Source organism: Manis javanica, chromosome 3 (genome assembly GCF_040802235.1).
Source record: "Manis javanica isolate MJ-LG chromosome 3, MJ_LKY, whole genome shotgun sequence".
Lineage (NCBI taxonomy): Eukaryota > Metazoa > Chordata > Mammalia > Pholidota > Manidae > Manis > Manis javanica.
The window spans coordinates 203,483,311-203,505,908 of NC_133158.1; the positions used below are offsets into that span (position 1 = coordinate 203,483,311).

The 22,598-nt window shown below is 36.4% G+C and overlaps 1 protein-coding gene across 4 annotated transcripts in view; it reads right to left on the minus strand.

Annotated features, from left to right (window-relative positions):
* SPOCK3 (SPARC (osteonectin), cwcv and kazal like domains proteoglycan 3) overlaps positions 1-22,598 on the minus strand; it is a 399,525-nt gene that overhangs the window by 108,711 nt on the left and 268,216 nt on the right. For all 4 annotated transcript variants that reach the window (XM_073232634.1, XM_073232632.1, XM_073232633.1 and 1 more), the window contains exon 6: positions 9,805-9,919. In XM_073232634.1, the coding sequence (XP_073088735.1) occupies positions 9,805-9,919 (115 nt within the window). The remainder of the gene's footprint in view (positions 1-9,804; positions 9,920-22,598) is intronic.

The window sequence follows — 22,598 nt, forward strand, 5'->3', positions numbered from 1 at the left end:
GGCCAATATGACTGTGTAAGTCATTTTACACAGATGCCCAAATATGTGCACACCCCAAAATACTATTATTGAAAGAACATGTCATATGACCATAATAGGGAGATCCTAAGGATCCTAATGGTAGCAGTTAGGGGGCAGCAAACAGAGTTCAAATCCTTGCTCCAACACTTAGTAGCTCTGAGACTTCAGAAGGGGTACTTAATTTCTCCGTGATTCAAATTCATCTTCTGTAAGGTGAGGATACAAAGAGAATCCGTTTCATGGGGTTTTTAGAGAATTAAATGAAATAATGCATGTAAAGCACCTAGAGGAGAATCACGCATATACTAATGAGGGCTAAATAATACTAGTTCAGTCCTTTACTTGAATTTGCTAAAAGTTTAGGCCAACACATTTAAGGGATTTAGTCAAAGTTTTCAAAGGTGGCAAACCTGGGTTCAAATTTCTTTATTTTTAGAAAGAACTATGCAGAGTGTGGGCTTCAAAGAGAGAAAGTCTGCCTGGTAACCATCCTATGTTGGCCACATCCCATAACTATGGCCAGTTTCCTTGTGTGTTCAACTGGTATACCAAATAATACCTACCAGTTTTGAGGAGCAAATGACATGACAGAGCAAAGTGGCTGACACATAATAGATGCCAGATATAAACTATTTCCCACTTTTCCTTCACTTTCTACATATATATTGCATTCTGTCAACCCCACCATTTGGCTGAAATGAGTTCCATTTTGGGAACTGAAGATGAGTAGGGTGGAAGAAGGAACAAGTATTTATACTAATTATATATGCCAAGTAATTTGCATCGTTTCATGTCACACCCATTAGGCTGAAGTGGCTCTTTCTACAATCACTGCTGACGTTCTGACTGGCAGAGTCAAGCTCACTATCTCTTTCAAGCCAGAATTTATTTCTCAGCGTCTGGGATACTGTCCTCTCCTGTTTCTCATTTTTCCCTCATTAAATCCTCCATAGATTTCTTCCTTTACTGGGATAGTCTGTGCATATTCGCCTTTTCCAGAGCTTTCACCTGACTTTTCTCTCCGTTTACACCTCAGTGGATCTCCAGTGTTTACTGCTAGCTGGACCTCTTCCCCAAGAAGTATAAACAGAAATGTGTCTGCATTTGGATGGAGCCTACACACCTTAAACACACTTTCCAATATGGAACTCAGTGATTTTCCCATCTGCACTAGATATTTTAACAATTTTTCCATTTCGATTTTATCACCATCATCTTCTCAGGAGTTATAACTGACTCTTGGCTACTTCATGTTTCCTAAATCCAACCAATCAACATGTCATGACCATTTAGCTTCAGAAATATGTCCTGAACCCATCACCTGAGTCTCATCCTTGATACTTTGATCATTATCATCTCAAGCCTCATATATTATCTACAGCCTAACTGCTCCTGCTTTCCATTCATTGAACAATCTTATTTACCCATCACACATCCTTAATTAAATATTAAAAATCCAAATACAACCACTTTTCTACATGTTTAATTCACTGAAAATCTTTGCAGAGTGGTTTGTTCAAACATTTACTCATGATATTACCCCTTTTTGTTCAAGGAATTTTAAAATATGATTTCTAAATCAAACTAATAGTGAAAAGGTAAATTGTAATTAAATCAACAAAAAATCACAAAGATCTTGAAATATGCTTTTGAAATTAGTTGCCAAGGCATACGCAATACAATGAAATATAATTTTACTTTTGTAAGCAATTTCAAATTGAAGAAAATGAATAAGCATAGTTGACATTCTTTAACCTGTAAATAGAAACATCAATTATATAGTTGCAGTGTATTTTTTCCTTTTCCTATTTTAGACATTAGCAAAGTAACATAATTGGAAACAAAAGTAGCAGAACCTATTCTATTTCTAAGATAAAATAATTCATTTGGTAAACTCATTAATTAGTAAATCATCAAGTGGTTTAAATGTATTACAAAACAAATATAAATTAGAATATACAGTGACCTTATTTCAACTAAATTATTTGTTTCAAATAGATTTTATAGAAAAGAATATAGTTTCATTTTTTACTTTTAATTTAATCTGGCCTCATGCTTTCTTTTTTTTATAAAATATAGATGACATTTCGTTAATATCTAAAGTTGACAATCTGTTTTTTCTATTTTCTGAACTCACAAATCAACTTTTTTATGAGACTATATAACTACTGCATTGACTTTGCTTTCTTTTCCTATTTTGAGGATTAAAATCATCATTAGGATCCTGGGAACTCATCGATACTTTTGGAAAAAGTGAGTCAGTTACATAAAGAAACTATAATTTAAATTCTGAAATATTATTCCAAAAGAACTATTTTCAAGTAACACATCAGCTGTAACCTGAAAGTAGTTAAACAAGGACTATGTATAAATAGTCCTTTTGTGTTGTAAGAACAAATACAGGGCTAAGAAAACAGAAACAAACTATAAATACAGAGAACTGGTAGTTGCCACAAAGGTGGGGTTTGGGGGGACAGGCAAAATAGGTGGAGGGGATTAAAAGGTACAAACTGTCATTATAAAATAAATAAGTCACAGGGATGAAAAGTATCACATAAGGAATATAGTCAATAATATTGTAGTAACTTTGTATCTAGATGGTAACGACTTAATGTGATGAACATTTTATAATGTAATTGTTCATTCATTATATTGAATACTTGATACTAATATATGTCAGCTATTCTTCATTTAAAAAAAAAAGAAATAACACAGGGCTATCTCCTCATTTATATCTGATAGCATACAACTTCATAAACTCAAAATACAAAACTTCTAACTAGAATTAATATGGAAGATAAAAATTAACCCCCAAATAATTTTATGTATAAAATAAAATATCTGTGTAAAATGAAATCATTTAAATAGCAACACAAAAATATAGTTTGCCAGGGAAGAGCAACAATCTCCACATTTAAAACTTTCCCTTTCCAGATTATGTTTTTTTTGAACAAATATTAATTTTAATCCAGTAATGTGCTTCAAATGTTCCAAAAGATTAAACTTCATTTTTAATTATAATGCATCACACAACACATCTCAATAATTATATTTAATTTTATTTTTGTATGAATCCAGTAAAACAAAATTATGAAAGAACTTACTTATGAATATTGTTTTTTCATGGATAAGTGTGCATTTTCTAAGAGTATATTAATAGGTGGTGTCACTGTTGCTTATTCAAAATGCATTCCATCCATTAAAAAGAAAGACCGGCCTAACATGGGATCACTTCTAGACCAAGTCACCAAACCTGGGCTTTAATCCCTCATTTAACTGCATTCAGTCAGGAATTTCTTGTCAACATCAGTATGACAATCTGACACCTGTGCCTTCTCTGTCCCCAAAGGAAGATGAGGTAAATCCACCTAATGAGACCTGTTTGTCCCCAAATGAAGGTGATCTCACCTGAAATAATCCTTTTCTCTGTTTAGGACAATAATCCTGATCCTGGTCCCCCCTCTCACTCAGAGATAGCATTGGACTGTGCATAACATGATCCTTGAGGACACTGACTACATGTACCCTTGCCACACTGCTTGATGTATTGATAAAGGCAACTTCTTTTCTGCATGTATCCCCTGCTGTAGAAAAGATATTTAAGTTGTCTCCAAATGCAGGAGCTCTGGAGCAGTTTTCCCAAACTCCTCCTGGGTGACAGGGTAGCTAGGATCCTCAGTAAGAAAACGAACTAACTGTCAAACATAACAGCTGTGTTTTTCAGTCGACACGTCATACAAAGGATATTTTTTTCAAAGTCCATTCTAGAAATGAAATGCTAAAACTGATTTCTGCCAATTGGAAAAAGGCATAAATAAGTTTTTAATGTACTGTTTTTAAATGTATACATTTATAATCACATCATAAAACTTAAATAAATTATCTTTCTTAGAAGGTCTCCACAGGATTCAGAGCAATGAAGTAAACAGAAAATAATGACTGTGTCAGATTACAGAAGAACTCATCTATCTCTTGTCTTTCTGTGAATAAAAACTATCAGGCTTCTTAGTTTAGACTCTCAAAGGACAACTGGAACTGTACAAACTGACAGCTCCCCACATCTATTAAAACCATTTCAATCAGTCTTAGATGAGGTTTCTTTCATTAAAAGAAGAGCTTTTTGTTTATGTTGTTCAATGATCTCTGAGTCCACAGCAACATTTTACAGGCTTCAAGGGTCTCTGATATAAGAGGGAGTCAGAACAATTCCTTCTTTACCTTGAGGCTGAGTTGGGTGCCAGAGAAGAAGGGAAGCAAACACCATGGCTTATACTTTGCCACTGAACCCATCATGCTGACATGCAGAAATGTGTGGCTGACATCAAGGCTTAATGTTTGGGGAAAAAAATGACTTTTAGTCATTCTTGCAACACATATGAATCAAACCATTTTCTTCTAACCTCTTCCTAGTCCCCCAGTGCCATGGTAGCATTTTAATACACACATAGTCTGAAACAAACTAATTAGCAAAAACCGAGTACTGAGGAATTTAAGAAACTCAAAATAAATTAACTCCATAGAATTATAATTGCAAAAACACTGAAATGAAGTTATAGGCATTAATGAATATATTGAGTTTTAGTTAAAACTATTATATCTTTCCAGAGATCTTAAGTGGCCTAAAAGGAGTGTTTTTAATTACAAAAAGTATATCCTGGATAATTGAGTTCAATACATTTAAAAATTTAAATGAGCACTTATTTGACAAAGTATAAATTAACATAATTTCAAGAAGAAACTATACACACATACAGCAAAATCCAGTAGCTATGAAAGTTTGGAAAGATTTAACAACGAAAATAACCAAAAATACCTCTTTGGCCACAGAATTCTATAGCTGAGCTCTTTCAAACTCTCAATGTACAGATAATTTCCAAAGTATATAAACAGTATTGACTCTAAAAAATGAAAACTTCTCCAACTTTTTTGTAACCAACCTGATAAAAAAGTGTAAGAAATAAAATAACGAGTGACATTTAATATATGAAAAAATTCCATAATTTGAGAATTCAACAGTATTTTATAAGTATCATCAATTAAAATGAAATAGAAGTTCAAAGATGGTTTAATCTGAGGATATATATTCATAAATCTTTATGATGTATATATTTTAGATTTTACAGATGAAGAAATTGAGATTCAAAAATTTGAATGTATTGTTAAAGGCCAGACAGCCAGTTAGGACAGGGATTCTAAAATCTGTGCTCTTTGTCAGTAAATTATACTACCCACAGCATAACAACACACAAAACAAAAAGAAATTCTGTAAAAGTTACACACACACACAATCAAAATTCGGAGCAAGCCAGTCTTAGATGGTGGCTAATAGGTTTATGTGACTGAGTATTTAGGTCTGACACTCAAGAGGATAAAGCATAAAGGGAAATACGATGAGTTACATGATTTCAGCTTCTGATAGGAGGAGGCTTCTCGCATTGTACAAAAAAAATATCAGTGAGGCTATAGTGGAAATGATGGACCACAGACATAGAAAAAATGAGCTGGTAATTTGTGTTAGCATTCCGTAAGTCACCCAGGCAAGCTAATTAACATAACACCTCAAATAGTTTCCATCTTGTATGTGTGCATATGTATTGAGAACACCTGAGATCTAGTCTCTCAGCAAATTTCTAATGTTCAATTCTGTGGTATTGACAAGTGTTCATCAAGACAGTATTGACTCGTGTTCAGTACTGTGGTGTTGACTAGTATTTCACAGGGTGGCATTCTCTGGTGTTCTATAGAGAGGCATTGACTCGTGTTCAGTCGTGTGGTATTGACTGTAGCTGTCATGCTGCATATTAGATCCCTTGACTAGTTCATCCTATGTAGCTTCAGCTTTGTACCCTTTGACCAACATCTCCCCATTTCCCCTACCTTATCACCCTTGGTAACCACTGTTTATCATTTGGTTCTTTGTGCTTGACTTTTTTAGATTCCACATATAAAATAGATCATGTGGTTTTTCTCCTTCTTTGGCTGAAGTATAGACAAGTATAGACTGGCTTAGCACAGTGTCCTCACATTCATCCATGTTCTTGCAAATGGCAGGGTCTTCTTCTGAGCAATATTCCATATGTTTTATGTATACACATACACATATGTGTGGGTGTGTACATGATATATATTCTATGTTACATGTAGTATTATATATATTCCATATTATATGTATGTATATGTCCATTCATCTGTCAACGAACACTTAGTTAATTTACATGTCTTGGTTATTGTGAACAATGCTGCAATGAACATGGGGGTGCAGATTATCTTGTTGAGATGCTGACTTCATTTCCTTCAGATATAAACCCAGAAGTGGAATTGCTGGACATATGGTTTTTCCAGTTTTAGTTTTTTGAGAAATCTCCATACTATTTTCCATAGTGGCTGCACCAATTCCCACTAACAGTATACAAGGGGGTCCCCCTCTCTCCCCATCCTCACCAGCATCTGTTGTATTTTGTTTTTCTGATAATATTGAAATTTGTTACAGGTCCTCTTCCATCTCTGTTGCTATCTCCACTCAAACTCAACATTAAAATTATGAAGGTGTTAGAGTTTCGAGCATGCTAGAAGTGAGGATAAAAAAAATGATATTATTTAAAATTAATAAAAAATTGAGATTAGCTATATAAAACCATAATAGCTACATAAAATCCATAATGATAAACAAAAGTGTTTTGGACATTGGCATACTTGAGTTTGAAACTACAGGAGGGTGCCAATTAAAAGAATTTTCTGAATTTAGCCAAATGACTAACCTAAAAGAGCACCAGTGACATAGATCCAATGTTGTACAGCAGAGCCTGTGGCGCGGGTCATTCAAGACATTTCTAGGGCAGCCTTTTGGGTCTGGATTTTCCAGCTCAAAGTAGACACTTTCTCAAGTCCTTTCAGATGCTTTTATCTTTGGTGCTACAAGTCCCTTCTGACATTTAGGGTTCCATTATATGTATACATATACAGCATCAGTGGAAAATAGTCTATTCATAGTCCATGTCCACAATTCTGAGTCTCATAATAATCTGGCCATATAAAACATACTAAGGGCCTTTAGAAATCACCTGAAATGCCAAGAGTCTTTGAATGGAATTGATTAACCTTCCAAACACTCATTCTGTATTTGTGACCAAATAACAATTTCTTTTAAAGTGTGTGTTTGTATGTGTGTGTGTTGGGGGCGGGGAGGGGTGGGTAATACATGAAAAGTCCAGAAGCACTGGACTTGGTCATCTCAATTTTGTGAGTTAGAAGAGCAGTGAGGTCAGTGATTGAAGACGGGGTGTGCTTACCTATCTACGTAAAATCAGAATCTGGAATTTTAAAAAGTGTCAACTACCTATTATTTTCTTAAATATACTACTTGAACAAAATATATATACTTGGACCAATTTATGTACATCTGTTACTGAATACATTTGGATCAGAGGAGATGTTTATTTTTTCTTACTATATGAAGAAATGCACTTTTATTATTTTGAACATATGTCAAGTAGATTTGAGAATTCACTGTGCTCTTCCCACAATGAAAACACACTATGGTGCCAGTTTGACCTCAAATTCAGTAAGTCAGGAGAGTTAACTATTTCATTGATGGTAGTTTCTTCCTCACTTTTTCTAGAACAGAGATGCTATTAAATAGACTTCCCTGTACTGCCCCGTCTACAGAAGGCATTCTTCTAATGTAAATGACAGCTGGAAGATTAGAAGGGATACTGAACTTTTACATTTCCCATGTCTCTTGGCCTTTGGTGCTGTGTAGAAATGACATTTACAACTCCGTATTGCTTTTCCACCGTGGGTAGCAAAACCCTGTGCTTGCTCGTCCCTGACACACTACCAGAGCAGGATCGGTTTAAATTGGCCATGCCCGCCTTTCTATGCACAGTTGAACACAAGTGATCTTTATCTCCTGGTGATACAACTTTAAGAAAAGTGTCCTTCCTGACATTAATATAGACATTGTACAGAAAATTTAAGCAACATGAAACATAATTATTGTTTATTGACAAGATGTGTTGTCCTCCCAAGTTAATGCATCTTCAGTTCCTTTTGTGGTTTGTTGGAAGTGATGATAAACCGAGGCCACATCACACGCATCTTCTCATGTGAAAGCCAGTCCAAAAGCAGAATGCCCTCTGCAGGGAACCTTGCTGATGCTGAAGGCTGGGATCACTGTGAGTGTGCACTCGCGACCCTGCTCCCTCCCAGTGGCCTCGGTGGCCTCCCACAGAGAGGACACGGGTGGGCACAACCTGCCAGGCACTTCACGCCTGAAGTGATTTTCACTTCAGAGGAAGCTGCTCCTCTGGGTAGCCAGGGTGTGGGGATGAGGACGGCAGAGCCACCCCAGCACTTCAGCTAAAGGAAAACTGTAATTAGCTCTTAATCATACGGGGGCGGATCAATGTATCTAAGTTCTCACTGACAATCCTATTTGGGCTCTGTGAGAGGGAGTGGATTGGGGACCAGGAGTCCAGAGGGAACCAAGCTCAGAAGTTGCCCTGGAAGGCGGGAGGCCTCTAGCGTGAGGCTTTAAGCACAGGCTGGCAGAAGGCAGCTGAGACCCTAACTCACTGGCTGGCGTCTTTCCCCACTTTGCCTATGTCTGGGCACTGACTTACCATTAAGTAACAAATCACCTAATGGGCTTTTGAATAATATAATTGACTAGCCACTTTACCAAAGATGATGCTATAACAGGCTTTAATTTTTTAATTATCTTAAATATTACTTAATGAGCAAAATCCAATATAAGAGGCATAATTGAAGATCAAAAGTTTTATCTGTAAAAAAATATTCATCATGGGACTGTAACACGAAATATCAAGTACTCTCTGTTTAGGAAAATGCATAGCGTATATTAAGTACATTTCTCAATAAGTTTTTCTGTCTCCATATGCATTATTGATATTTATCAGGAAAAAAGGCAAAAATCAGTTCTCTACATTAAAAACCCACAATAATTGTTTAATTACAAGATTCAGATGGTAATAAAATATGTGATAAATATTGATGATAATGTTCCATAAAATAGTCTTTGACTTAAACATCTTTTCACTGAATCTCTTTCTTTATCCGTAGGTGGGAAGAATTGAAACAAGCAGCCATGGAGATTTTTTGAAGGCATAAACAACATCTCAAATATATAAAGAATGTAAACTACATTAAATAATCTATGAAAGGTCAAATTATATAGTATAATACATATCGAGTTCAATATATTTCATTAATTTATTAGGCAAAGTAATGAAAATAAAGATTTACAAATTCCAGACATAATCAAAAGAAAGTTTGAATTATGAAATTATTCAGGAGGAAATTTTGTATACACACACACACACACACACACACACACACACACACACACACACACAATAAATGGAGCAGACACTGTTACTTAAAAAGGTTAGTGCTAATTGCATGGCTTACCTCACATCTGACCAAACTACTTTATCACTTACTACTTTACCACTAACTTGCTCCCAAAGAAAAACTGGATGTTAAAACACACACTGTGTGCACAATAATTCATAGAAGGCAATGCTTAAGATTTCTTATATATGATGAGCATGTAGAAGAGAAACCTCCAAATATTGCTATCAAGATAAATATGAATCTATAGAAAAATACTGCATGCTATAATGATGCAGCTCAAGGCAAAAAAAGAAAAAGACCTCGGTTACAATATTACTAAACTTTCTTGTTGTATTTACTGATAATTGTTACAAAACATTTTAATAGCAGGAACGAATGTACAACTATAGACATATTTTCTTCACTTACCTCTCAGAATGTTTCTGCTTGTACTCGTGGGTGTATCTGAAGGACAAGGGCAACGCCCTTCACATTTGGCTGAGATCTGTTTTCCTAAGACACATGCCTGATATTCTAGCTTGCACTGTACGAAAAGAGAAAAATAATAGTTAATTCAGATACATTAAGTTCTATCAATAGAAAGTCAAGAGAGTGACAACAGTACTGCCAACTCTATTACAAGGGCTGCAGAAAACAATAAATGAATAGTGAAGAACAAAGAACGTCACACCTGTCTTCAAATCTGAGTAGGACTTGCAAAATGTGGTGGTTCGGACTAGTTTCCTAAATAAATGTTCTTGGCCTCAATTTTTCCCATACGAATATTGGGACAGTAACACAGAATTTACAGATTTTAAGAATCAAACTGTGAGATTTCCCAGTGCAGAGCTACTAGACTGCAGAGCTACTGCTGGCTCTCAGTGAATGTATATAAAAGCTGAATGAAATTACTGTCAAATAATCAAAATTTTTATGGCACATGGTTTTTCGTTAGTTTATTTTTATTTTGTCTTGATTTTCTTTGTAAACATTACTCTTCGTAGAATTTTAAGCTTGAGTATTCTTAACTCATGCTTGTTACTATTTTATAACTGTACATCTGACATGATTAAAAATATCATAAGCCTCTCCATCTTTTAAGAGATAATAATCATCTTCCAGCTCTAAAAGAAATAGATACTACTAATTCTGAAGTAATGTGATTTCTTTAATGGCAATGCCCATAATTTACTCAGTGAAAATTATTTTAAAAGTAAATAGGGCGGACTTTCTGGCTCCACTCAACAAATGCACCAGAGCCTAATTTAATCCAACCTCAGCCAATACCAAGAGGCACTGAATATGCCCAATGACTAATCAGATTACACGCATCTGTACATTTTTTTCCTTGTCAAAAAATTCTAATGGACAGACAAAATTCTTACCTACACTTTTAACAAGTGATTAAAAATTATTACACTTGGAGTATATTTATAGAGGCTTAGTGGCCTTTTTGGAGGAATAAACTCAAAGATATCATTATTTTGCATTACGCATTGTTTCAATAGTTGAAAGAAATGTTTTTGTCATGTAAAATCACAATGAATTTTAAATATGATTAAAAATGCATAATAGCTAATTAAAAATAGAAATCAATGTTAAGACATGAGTGCTTTAACAAAACCCAAAGAAGTTATATAAAACTTTGAGACTACACATTTAATACGCCTTACTGTAACTTAAGATTTCAGAACTCTGGATCCAGTGAAAAGAAAATTCTGACTCATGAGATAATTTAAGAAAACTAAAAGAGCAGTTGCAAATGGTATATAAAAAGCCAATATAATACTAAATAAAGTCAAACATACACACAGACAAGTGCACAAAGCCAAAAGTCAATAATAATTGTAGTGAATACTGCATTTAAAACTTGAAAATATGTTAGTTCCCTTCAAAGATGTGTTATGACGTGCTCATTTACATTTGGAATATGGTTTATCCATGATTTTTTTTATTCAAAGAAAATGAATGTCTGAAAAAGCTTGAACAAAAAAACATGAGCTGTTTGTTAAAGTTTTCTCCTCTTAACTTTCTCTGACATAACTACAATTTGTAAATATCAAAGCTGTATTTAAAATTTGCATTATATGATCAAATTACAGCCTTGCAAAAGAATTACTTTACAAATGAAACAACTTCTCTTTCAGAATAATTCTACTGAACACCTTTTCTCTGTGTGAATTTCTGTGAAGAGCAACATAATCAGATGTAGGGCAAATATACCCCGTGTGTACAGTTATAAAGCCTAGCTTCCCGTAATTAGAAAACCATTTAGTTACATTTACTTCTGGATTGATTTTTCAAAAATAACATGGTGAATTTTATTCAGAGATTATTAGGACATTAAAAGTACTATTCAAAAATATTTTTTAACTACATTGCAGATTGCATTTCTAATTGATAATGATCAATTTAGTTAATTATCACAAAGCTGAAATATTTATAAAGTATAAGTGAACTAAAATATCACATAAAGGGCATGCTCATTAGTCTATAATTACCAAAAAATGCAAATATGGTAGGGAAGGACATGATTAATGCATTTTTGATTATCTAAGTCCCTGAGTATTGAGAACATCACTTTATGAGTTACTGTGGGAACAAGCCTGCAGAATGATTTTTCAAGGGTCAAAGGTGATACTTATCAAGTAAAGGAAGCTGAAGTGATTTGTTTAGTAGCAAGATGTCATGCCCAAGGGTTTCAGCCCCAGGCAAGTTCTCTATGGATTCAGTGAGAGCAAAAAATGTCACCGAGACATACTTGGAGTAAAAGGGGTTATACCTACCTGGTGGTAGGTCAAGCACTAGAATCACGTCTGCATCCAGCACTCCATAGTTCCATAATCTATCCCTGCCTCTGCCCAGAGTACTGGGTGGAGTTCCTTATATAGTGACTCAGTCAGTAATAGCTTATTGCCTACAGGTGTGGAAGCAGTAGGCTAGCAGTAGGCCAGTTACATCATCATGTAGTTTAGAGTCAGGTGAGGATCCTGGACATAGGAACTTCCATTTTCCCCACACAGGACCAAAGAAGAAAACACTCTTACTGTAAGAAAGACCTGGGTTCTCAGAGAGAAGACCCTAACCATCATTATAGGCAGTGCACACTGGGGCACACTATGGTTACAGGTTTTCAAGATGTAATCACTATGGCCACGTGGATGGCTTACATCACAGGTCCTCAGCTTGGGTAGTTTTAACCCCAGGGGATATGGGGAAACGTTTTTGATTGTTACAGTTGTGGTGGATAGGGACTGATGCTGGCATTTACTAGTTACAGGCCAGAAATGCTGCTAAACGTCTTACAGTGAACTGGTGTGTGTAGGGAAAATGGATCCTCACCTGCCCCTGGTCTGTCTGCCCACTAAGCACACCCAATGCTTGCAGCCACATGCTTGCCCAAGTGTGGGCAGTGAGCTATTGCTGACTCTGTATAAAGAGCTCCACCCAGTGATCTGGGGCTGTGAGGCAGCAGAGAGGCCCAGAGGTAGAGAGGGGCTTGCTGCATGCAGATTGCCCTGAGGTAGACAGGATTCTAGTGCTTGACCTGCTATCACAAGAATAAAGCTGGGTATAAATGCTTTTACTGCCAACATTCTGTTGGCATTTTCTGGTCTCACCTAATCCAGAGTGAACTTGCCCGGGGCTGAAACCCTCAGGCGAGACAGTCAGCTCCCCAGTAAAGCACCATCTGACCTCAGATATCAATAGCACCCTGGGGTGGGCACTGGGCAACTCAAAGACAATGTTTGGATTAACTAAATGCTCAGATCCTGTCCACATTTCCTTAGGAGGTTTTTCCTGGGCATTTGTTAAGGTAATGCAATAAAATAAAAATAATAGTGTAAACAGACTACCAGCTGCAAGTAATTAATTATTCGGGAAAACCAGAAAATATAAACCAGGAAAACAACAAAATACAGTTTAAAAATGACTTTTATTGACATGTCACTATGTGTCAGGCACTGGGTCAGGCAGTTCTGATGCATTACTCTTTGGATCATTGATGCAAGACAGGAATATTTTTTAAATTAGAACTTCAAGTTTAGAGAGCTTCTGCAACTGATAAAAAAAATATGGCTAAAAAGGGATCTGAGCACTATTTTATAGCTCTTCTGAAGCAAGTATGTAATTAGAAGTGGGTAAAAATAGCAACAATGTTTTATTTCTTATTGTAGAGAGAAAATTTGTTATTCAAGTGAAAAACAAACTGGAAAGTATGGAATATTATGAATCACTTTTTTAATACCTCTGTTTTATTCTCTCTTGGACTGACTACAATGTTCCATTACGTGTCTTTAGTGCCTTAGATAACCAATATCTTGGGCCTGGTCTGAGTTCTCATGAGTAGAATTTCACCTACTGAGAGACAGCTCACCCTTTGGCACGTAAACACCCTCCACATGAGTTTTTCTATGCCCACTCAGGTGTTTTCCATGCAAAGACATCTAGGAGAGGGGAAAAAACTAGGCTCAGCCTTGAGCCTGTCCATTCACTGGTATGTACCAATTACACACACAACATTATTGGAACAGACACACACAAGCAGGGGGGTAAACAGAGCAGCTTCAACAACCCTTTGCCCTAATGTGGGTGCAGCAATGTTGTTTTCTCTGTTTAACACTGTACTTTTCATGAAGCAATAACATGCTACTTATTTTGGGCAACTGCTCCTTTTCTCACCAGAAATTTTATTTTGGGAAACTTCTTTTTACATATGAAATGTTATCACATAACACTGGCACAAAGGGGAGAACTTCCAGGAAAAATAATGGGGCAACAAAAGAAAACTTAACCCTTATCTTAGGAGCTCATTCTCTTAGACACAGTATATTCTCTGGACCAGAACATGCCTAATTTTTCAAACAGGAATTACTATTGCAGATATGTTACTTTTCTTCCAAAATTAAACACATCTCAAAATAGCAGACAGAAATTTCCCATTGGAAGCAGAATTTACAATTACCTTGTAGTGCAGCAGGAGAACAGGTCAAGGAGAAAACAACTTGCCACGTGAATTACGGACTCGGACAGAACAGGATGCAGTTCTAGTTTGGGGGTGGTTTCCCCTGGAGAGCAGCTGAGAAGCCTTACAGCAGACATGAAATTCTGCCTCAAACCCAGGTCAATCCTCGCATGTAAGTTTGTGCATCTGCTCTGTTCAGTTGAGATAGTGGGTGTATGCATCTTATAAAAACCTTACTTTTTTCTCATTACTGAATTATTTAGTCATCAGATCCTCTGTTGTCCAGTGCCTCTTATTTTGTGACTTGTCCGCACAATGTTGCACTCAAATACACTCTCCTCTTTGATAGGCCACTGATGTCAACAGATTATCCTACACTTCAAAATCTAGTAATAAATTTAAAAAATTTAAAGATCAAAATGATAGTATGTTAATTTTAAAATCATTTCATTCTTATATGTTTTAATGAATTTTGTTATTAAATGACAATTCTTGTTTAAATTATTTCAGACCAATGTTGCTTTCAGTTATCAGTAATAGTTTCAATAAAAATAAAACCCATAAAACATGTTGCTTGATGATTGATATACCTGCATAAAATTAATGAAATCATTTTAACTTACTATTGATTTATATTTTCTTTATTTATCTTAGTATGTGGTACAGGCTTTGACAGTTAATGACTCAATGAATTTTCCAAAAGGTGCAGGAGTGGTTAAAAATAACTAAGGAATGGATGAATAGAAGGTCCTAATATTAGGTTACTCAAAAAATAAGGACAGCAGTTGAAAGAAATTATTTTTACATATATAAATGGGAGTGAATAGTTGAAAAAAGAAGGGGAGTGAGTAATAAGGGATGCATTTTAAAAGAACACAGAGGATAACTGTATATGTAGAAAACCCCAAGGCATCTACAAAACACTACTAGAAATGAGTGAATTTATCAAAGTGTGAATATACAAGTTCAGTATAGAAAAATTAATTCTGACAATTAGACCAAGCAATCAAAAATAAAAGTAACAACTAAATTTATAGCAGCATTAATAAAAACAAATTACTTAGCAATACATTTAACAGAGACTGCTATACCAAAAACCGTAAAACATTACTGAATTATATATAAATAGTAAAATATTCCAAGTGCATGGTGAAGATTCAACATTGTTATCAATTCTCCTCAAATTTACCTATATATTCAACAAAATTATGCATCATTGTTCTAGCTGGTTTTCTGAAGAAACTGGCAGACTGATTCTACAATTCTTCTGAAAATACAAAGGGCAAATGCCACAGTAATATTGAAAAGGAGGTGGAACAAAGACAGATTGACAACACCTGAATTCAAAACTTAACACAAAGACACAGCAGATAAGGCATTATGGACAGAAGACAGAAAATTCATTGGAACAAAACAGAGACAGAAACAGATCCACAATTTTACTATCATTTCATTTTTGATAAAGACATCAAAGCAACCCAATGGGGCAAGGGACTGCAACAAGTGGCTGGCTGTAATAAAAAAAAATACTCAAACCCTACCTCTCACCATACACAAAAATTAATCAACATGTATCACACCTAAAAGCTAAAGCTTTAATGAAAACATAGATGATTATCTTCTGCAAGAAGTTTTAACTATAGTAAATTGATGAATTAGGCTTCTTTATCATTCAAAATCTCTAAAAATATAATTTTTAAATAGGCCCTTAGATCACAGACTTCAAATTAGTGAGAAATAAACAACTCTATAAATGTAAAGACCATCTATTGCAATCTTTACTGATCCAAATAAATGTAGTCATCCCATTAATCAGGTACAGTAATACAGGAAAAAATGAAGGGCGATTCATTTTTTAAAAGTGTTTCTGTTCCAAATTCACATTTAAAACAAGTAAAAGTGATTTAGAAAATGGACTCTGCACTCTACTGAATGACACTGGGCAAATTATTTAACTTCTCTGTGCATCAGTGTTGTCATTAATACAAGGAAGATTATAATGAGTTGATATACCTAAATCATTAACAGTATTTGCTACAAAAAGAGCTAAATAAATCCTTGATCAATATATACACCCATGTATATATGAGACTTTGAAAGGTAATGCACTGAAAAGGTCATGAGTTACCAAACTGCACAATCAATACATAAGTTACTGTAGATCGTAGTTAAGAGACTCACTGGTGACACATGCCTCACCCGGCAGCTACGGGCTGGCATCAAGCTGGGGCAAACAGGGGCAAGACACTAGGATAATCCCTCAGCCTTCAGTCTCTACTGTCACTATAATAGTAGGGTGAGCTGGGTCACAGTATTTGGGGCTATATATCTATGTTCCCTTGGAAGCCTCCTTCCAAAAGTGCTGTGGTCATGGTTCAAGTCAATGACCATCTAGGGATGTGGGAGAAAAAAGATAAATTCATAAAACTGTCAAATGTCATTTCAATGCAATAAGGAAAGACTTCTGAGATAATCACTGAATTTGGTATTTTCTTCATGGCTGATGAATGCTGTCAAACAGCTTTGATTTAGGAATGGGAGGAGAAGCCATGTTTTAGTGTGCCATGAAGTAATTGGCAACGAAGTAATTGGCACTGAAATGCAGGGACCAGCAGATAAAACCTGAGATTTAGATTTTATTGATTACCAATATTCCAAAGCACGTTAAACAGACATAGATCTGCTAACTTCTCATATTCCTAAGAAGTTACACTGAAATAATGAAAGAAATTAATAAAATTATAAAAATATCTCTGGAGTTGTGTGAAAGACCATATTAATAGTCACTCTCAAAAAAGTAAGAAGGATATAATCTCAAAAGTACATCAATATATAAATTCAGAAATCAGTGAACACTTTGTCCTAAACTTATTAAGTGGCAGCCACCAATATACATAGCTTAACAGTCTTGAATAGGCCAAGAAAGTGAGCATATGGCTGTGTGAAGGTTAAAGAAACACAGGCATAAAATAACCTGCAAATCATCCTGGAGAAGGTCTTCAGGGTATGGGCAGAGATTAGAGCGTAACCCTCAAAAATACAGGGTTCTCACCCAGTAACTCCAACAAGCCATCTGCCAAAGTAATTATGCTTCCAAAGGATACTATAGTAGAAAATGAAAATGAAGTTAAATTTCTTCACTATAATACAAATTGGAGAAAAGTGATTTGGTCTGTGAAATCATTTAGAGTCAAGGCCAGAAGTTTCTTTGCTACAACAGTGAGATACTGCCCTATTGATATAATTGAGAAAGTGGAAGAAATCTTTGAGTATTCAATAATAGAAGCAGTCAGTTTGCTAAAACAATCCTTTTATAAAAATGGCAAATAGTTTTCATGTGAAAACCTAACTTTTTTTTCTCCTTTACCTTTTTGAAAAACAAAAATCATTCCTTGCTATGAATTATTTTTCTTAACTTCATGTGTGCACTTAAATACACTAATAATGAAGTAGGATATGACTAAAAACTAAATTGCTGAACATAATAGATTCCATATATATAAAATATTCTGAGGATAAAATAAATCCAGGGTTGACAAGCAAATAATTATTATTTTTTCTAGAAAATACTTAAGCATCATGAAAATTCAATGATTATTCCCAGTTTTTCAAATTCAGCTGATAAAATCAGCTGATAAAACCTTTACTTGATAATGAATTTAACCCAAATATGTTCATATTTACAGAAAGAGGAGCATATTAATTAGTTTTTCCTGTATAAATATTTTCTGGTTGACAAAAACACAAAATTGCACTGAGAAGTCCTTTCTCAATTGACCTCCAGGGAAATAACTGATGCCCACAGTGAACTGAAGACTTAACACTAATGAAAAATTCCAGAGTTTCTCATTTCTGTTAGGTGAGCTTTATGCTTACCACCACTCCACTTTTTTGGGTCCTAAAATAGGTTTAAGTAAATTAATATCACAATTCTGCAATTTAATTAAAGATGACTTTATATGCTTAAATATCAGTGCAAAGTAGATGGTTGGATTTCCATGAAGACAATGTTGAGTATTTCAGACTCCATGAAGGTGAGCTGCATAAAAACTGTTCATATCTAAATAAATGCATGTGAGAGAATCAAAAAAGGCTGGGGTGGGGGGAATGAAGTTTCATAAAAATTAAATAATAGTCTTAAATTTAGGCTGTCTTTTAGCTTCTAGTTCCATTTTAAATGAAAGTTTAGGAATTCATATTTTCACAGTTACTGAAGGCAGCGGAATATAAATTTTGTGCACCAATAAATGCCCAGTGGGCAGGAATAGGGAGTGTTGGGAGTGAAATCAGTATCAGGACAGGAACTTCCCTGACGCTTGGGATGCCCCGCAAGACAGACGGTTATGTCAGGGAACACGGTGCTTTTTCAGGGACTACTGTGCTCATGTAGAAGTTTGTCTTAGCTGTCCTACTGAGCTCCTTTTATATCTGAGATTTTATGATAAAGTTCACTCATATTATTTCCTACTATGCTCAGCGCTTTCATAAGAGCTTATATTGGTCAGTGATTCTGGTAATACACTGGAGTTGTGATCTTGATCAATTTGGCATCACTAAGCTAACAGTAAGACCTAATTTACCTTGAAAGCAGTTCAAATGGAACCAGTGCAAATTTGTTTCTGACTTGATCTTCGAACACAATGTCATCTCAGCTCAGGCAAAGTATTCAGAAGAAAGGAGACAGGACAGTTACATACTAAACACGAATAGATACAATGAAGCAAAACAATGAGGTCTCAGAAATTTTCTTTCAAAATGTGTAAAGCTACTAGAATTAGTAACTTATTAAGAGAAAGTAAGAAAAATGCCTCAAATATGGAAAAAAAAATTAAAGAAAGATTAAAACATACTAGCAGAATGTTGAAACCTAAAATGGAATTTTCTCAAATTGCAATGCAAAGTACATGCTTTCCCTTTAGTGCTAATCTCATTGTTCTATTTTATAAAACAAAACAAATGAAACTCTTAAAAATTAAGATTTCAAAAGCAATCATTTGAAGGGAGGCAACAGTGTTTCTCAACCATGCCAACACATAAAAATCACAGGGGTGGGGACACACTTAAAATTCAGATTTATAGGGCCCCCATCCTAAACCAATTTAAGAAGCACCTCTGCAGCCAGAGTTGGGAACTCTAGTGCAAAATGGATAAGCCTCCTCTTTGCCATTTCTTAACACACACACACACACACACACACACACACACACACACACACAATTTCTTATAGTGTTCATTACTAAAGAATTCACCATTATTTAGTTCAATTGCCAACCACTGCATGCCTAAACATGACAAAAGAGAGTTCAGAATCATGCAATGTGTTATTCCTAGGGAATTTATATTACAGATGCCCTGCTGAATTCTAAAACATTAAAATTATTTATTGACTTCTGCTCAGCCATTGTAGTATACAATTTACATGAGTCAGTGACAAATAAATCCATGGCCTAATATAGATGCTATATTGGAGAACAATTCCTAGTTCTTAGTGAAGCTTGAAAAGACAATCAAAATAGACTTTGCCTGAAGTAGAGAAATAAAGACCTTCATCTTTTGTGTCAATTTCAAGAATGATTACTTCTCAAATAACCCTGAAAGATATACATTCTGATATTTCTAGCATTGCTGAATTTGAAAGAATTCAGAAACATTTTTAAATGAAAGTTTGGTAAGCTTCTAAGAAAAGTCAATAGTTTCCTTTAACAAGAAAAAAAACCAGACAACATTACAGAAACACTTCTTGTGAAAAGCACAAAAGTCCCAATATTTTTCAAGGAAATCAATTTTTCCAGAGTTATTCATCTGTTCTTTTGTCTTTTTGTGTATATGTTTTAAAAATACTCAGCCGAGATTTCTAGAGAAGCTGACAAGTTCAGAACTTGAGCTTTAATAAAATAATTTTTCCAAATTGGCCACATCGTGTAATGAGGTAAGCTTTCCAAAATTACACCCTCGTGTGTCACTTGATTAACATCTGCTTTTGGATACCTTCTGATGACCCTTTCTCCACCTAGACCCCCTGCTTCTGTGCCTACTATACTTCAGATGACCTCATCTCCAATTGAGTTTTACAGTAGAAATATAATTTATAATTTCATCTCCATAAATTGAGCTGAAGATAATGAGGAAACATTGTGGGTCAAACTAGAACCTGTAGAAATATTATTTGTAGCAGTAAAAACAGACAAAACTAACCAAGCAAACTGTATATTAATCAATTCAGGGAGTGCAACATACAGCAAGAAGGTAAGAACACCAGAGAATAGGATGGGCATCCAACCTGGAAGCAGGGTCCTACTCTCCCGACTGACGTACCTGGTTTCTGGACAATATTTAACACACCAGCATTACCCAATTAAGCGACCAGAAACTTTAGGCAAGGAGCTTCATGGACCATAGCAAACTTGGAATTTGGCGCTCACCATTACTATGAGCTCAAATGCCTCTGAGCCCCCAAAGGCTGCTTAAATCTGCCCTGTCGGAGTTTCTTAGACTATTGACCAAGTTGAGTGATTCAAGAGCTAGAAGAAAGATCCTGTGACGCCTGAACCTTTTTCTATTTTCATAGCCTGAGAAGTAGATATTGGAGAAATAACACAATGACCTCCAGCAGGCATTTACCCTTGTGGTCACTGTTCATGACCCTGCACCTAGAGTCCAGGGTGGTACTTTGTCTTACACACAAAAATGCTAAGGGCCTTAATTTGAATTTATAATCCAATAAACTTCTAGAAAGTGTCAGTAAGCAGAGTTGATTATAAGTTCTTACTGGGCTAAGATCTCTGTTTAGCTTCATTATTTTACACAGCTAGCCTCACTTCTGTAAAATTAGTACTGGGTGGTACAAAGTGGAAACATCACCAAGTTAAACTAGAATCCACAGAAATAGGGATAGTGATTTGGAGTTATTAAAAACTCATTTCCATTTGAACCATGTTCTTTTTTTGGCTTTCTGTGTAAATAAGAAATGGATCGAAAACAATATATATGCAAATAAACATTAAAATAATTTGATGGTTTATTATTCAATTCAATGAATTACTTAGAATGGTTTTATTTACAATACTAACAGTCAATATGATTTGTAAGTTGGAGTTTGACAGTGTGTCCAGCTCAAAAGAGAACAATGGGAGCCAAGATGGCGGCGTGAGTAGAGCAGTGGAAATCTCCTCCCAAAAACACATAGAGCTATGAAAATATAACAAAGAAAAATCTTCCTAAAATAGAGACCACAGGACACAGGACAACATCCAGACCACATCCACACCTGCAAGAACCCAGCGCCTTGTGAAGGGGGTAAGATACAAGCCCCAGCCCGGCGGGACCCGAGCGCCCCTCCCCCCGGCTCCCGGCGGGTGGAGAGAAACCGGAGCAGTTTTTTTTTTTGGCGAGCGCTTTTTGGAAGCCTCAGAGGGACGGGCCCCCGTTGCTGGGGAGGCAGGGTGGCGGGACCGGTGAGGAGGTGCCTGGGAACGGCGCCGGAGGACAAAGAATATCCCGCGTTTCTCCCTGCGAGACCTGGGGGCGGGTGCCTGAGACCGGTGCCTGAGGACGGAGGAGGTCGCGCGTTTTTCCCCTTTTTTTTTTTTCTCTTTTTGGCAAGCGCTTTTTGGAAGCCTTGAAGGGACGGGGACCCCAGTGCTAGGGAGGCACGGTGGCGGGACTGGTGAGCGGGTGGCTGGGACCGGCGCCTGAGGACAAAGAATATCCCCCGTTTTTCCCTGCGGGACCGGTGGGCGGGTGCCTGAGACCGGCACTTGAGGACAGAGGAAATCGCGCGTTTTTCCCCTTTTTTTTTTCTCTTTTCTGCGAGTGCTTTTTGGAAGCCTAAAAGGGACAGGGACCCCGGTGCTAGGGAGGCAGGGCGGCGGGACTGGTGAGCGGCTGCCTGGGACCGGCACCTGAGGACAAAGAATATCCCGCATTTTTCCCTGTGGGACCGGTGGGTGGGTGCCTGAGACCAGCACCTGAGGACGGAAGAAATCGCGCGTTTTTCCCCTTTTTTTTCTCTCTTTTTGCCAAGTGCTTTTTGGAAGCCTTGAAGGGACAGGGACCCCGGTGCTAGGGAGGCAGGGCGGCGGGACTGGTGAGCGGGTGCGTGGGACCAGTGCCTGAGGACCAAGAATATTGAGCGTTCCTTCCCTGCGGGACCGGTGGGTGGGTGCTTTTTGGAAGCCTTGAAAGGACAGGGACCCTGGTGCTAGGGAGACAGGGCAGCAGGACCAGTGCGCGGGTGCCTGGGACTGGCACCTGAGGA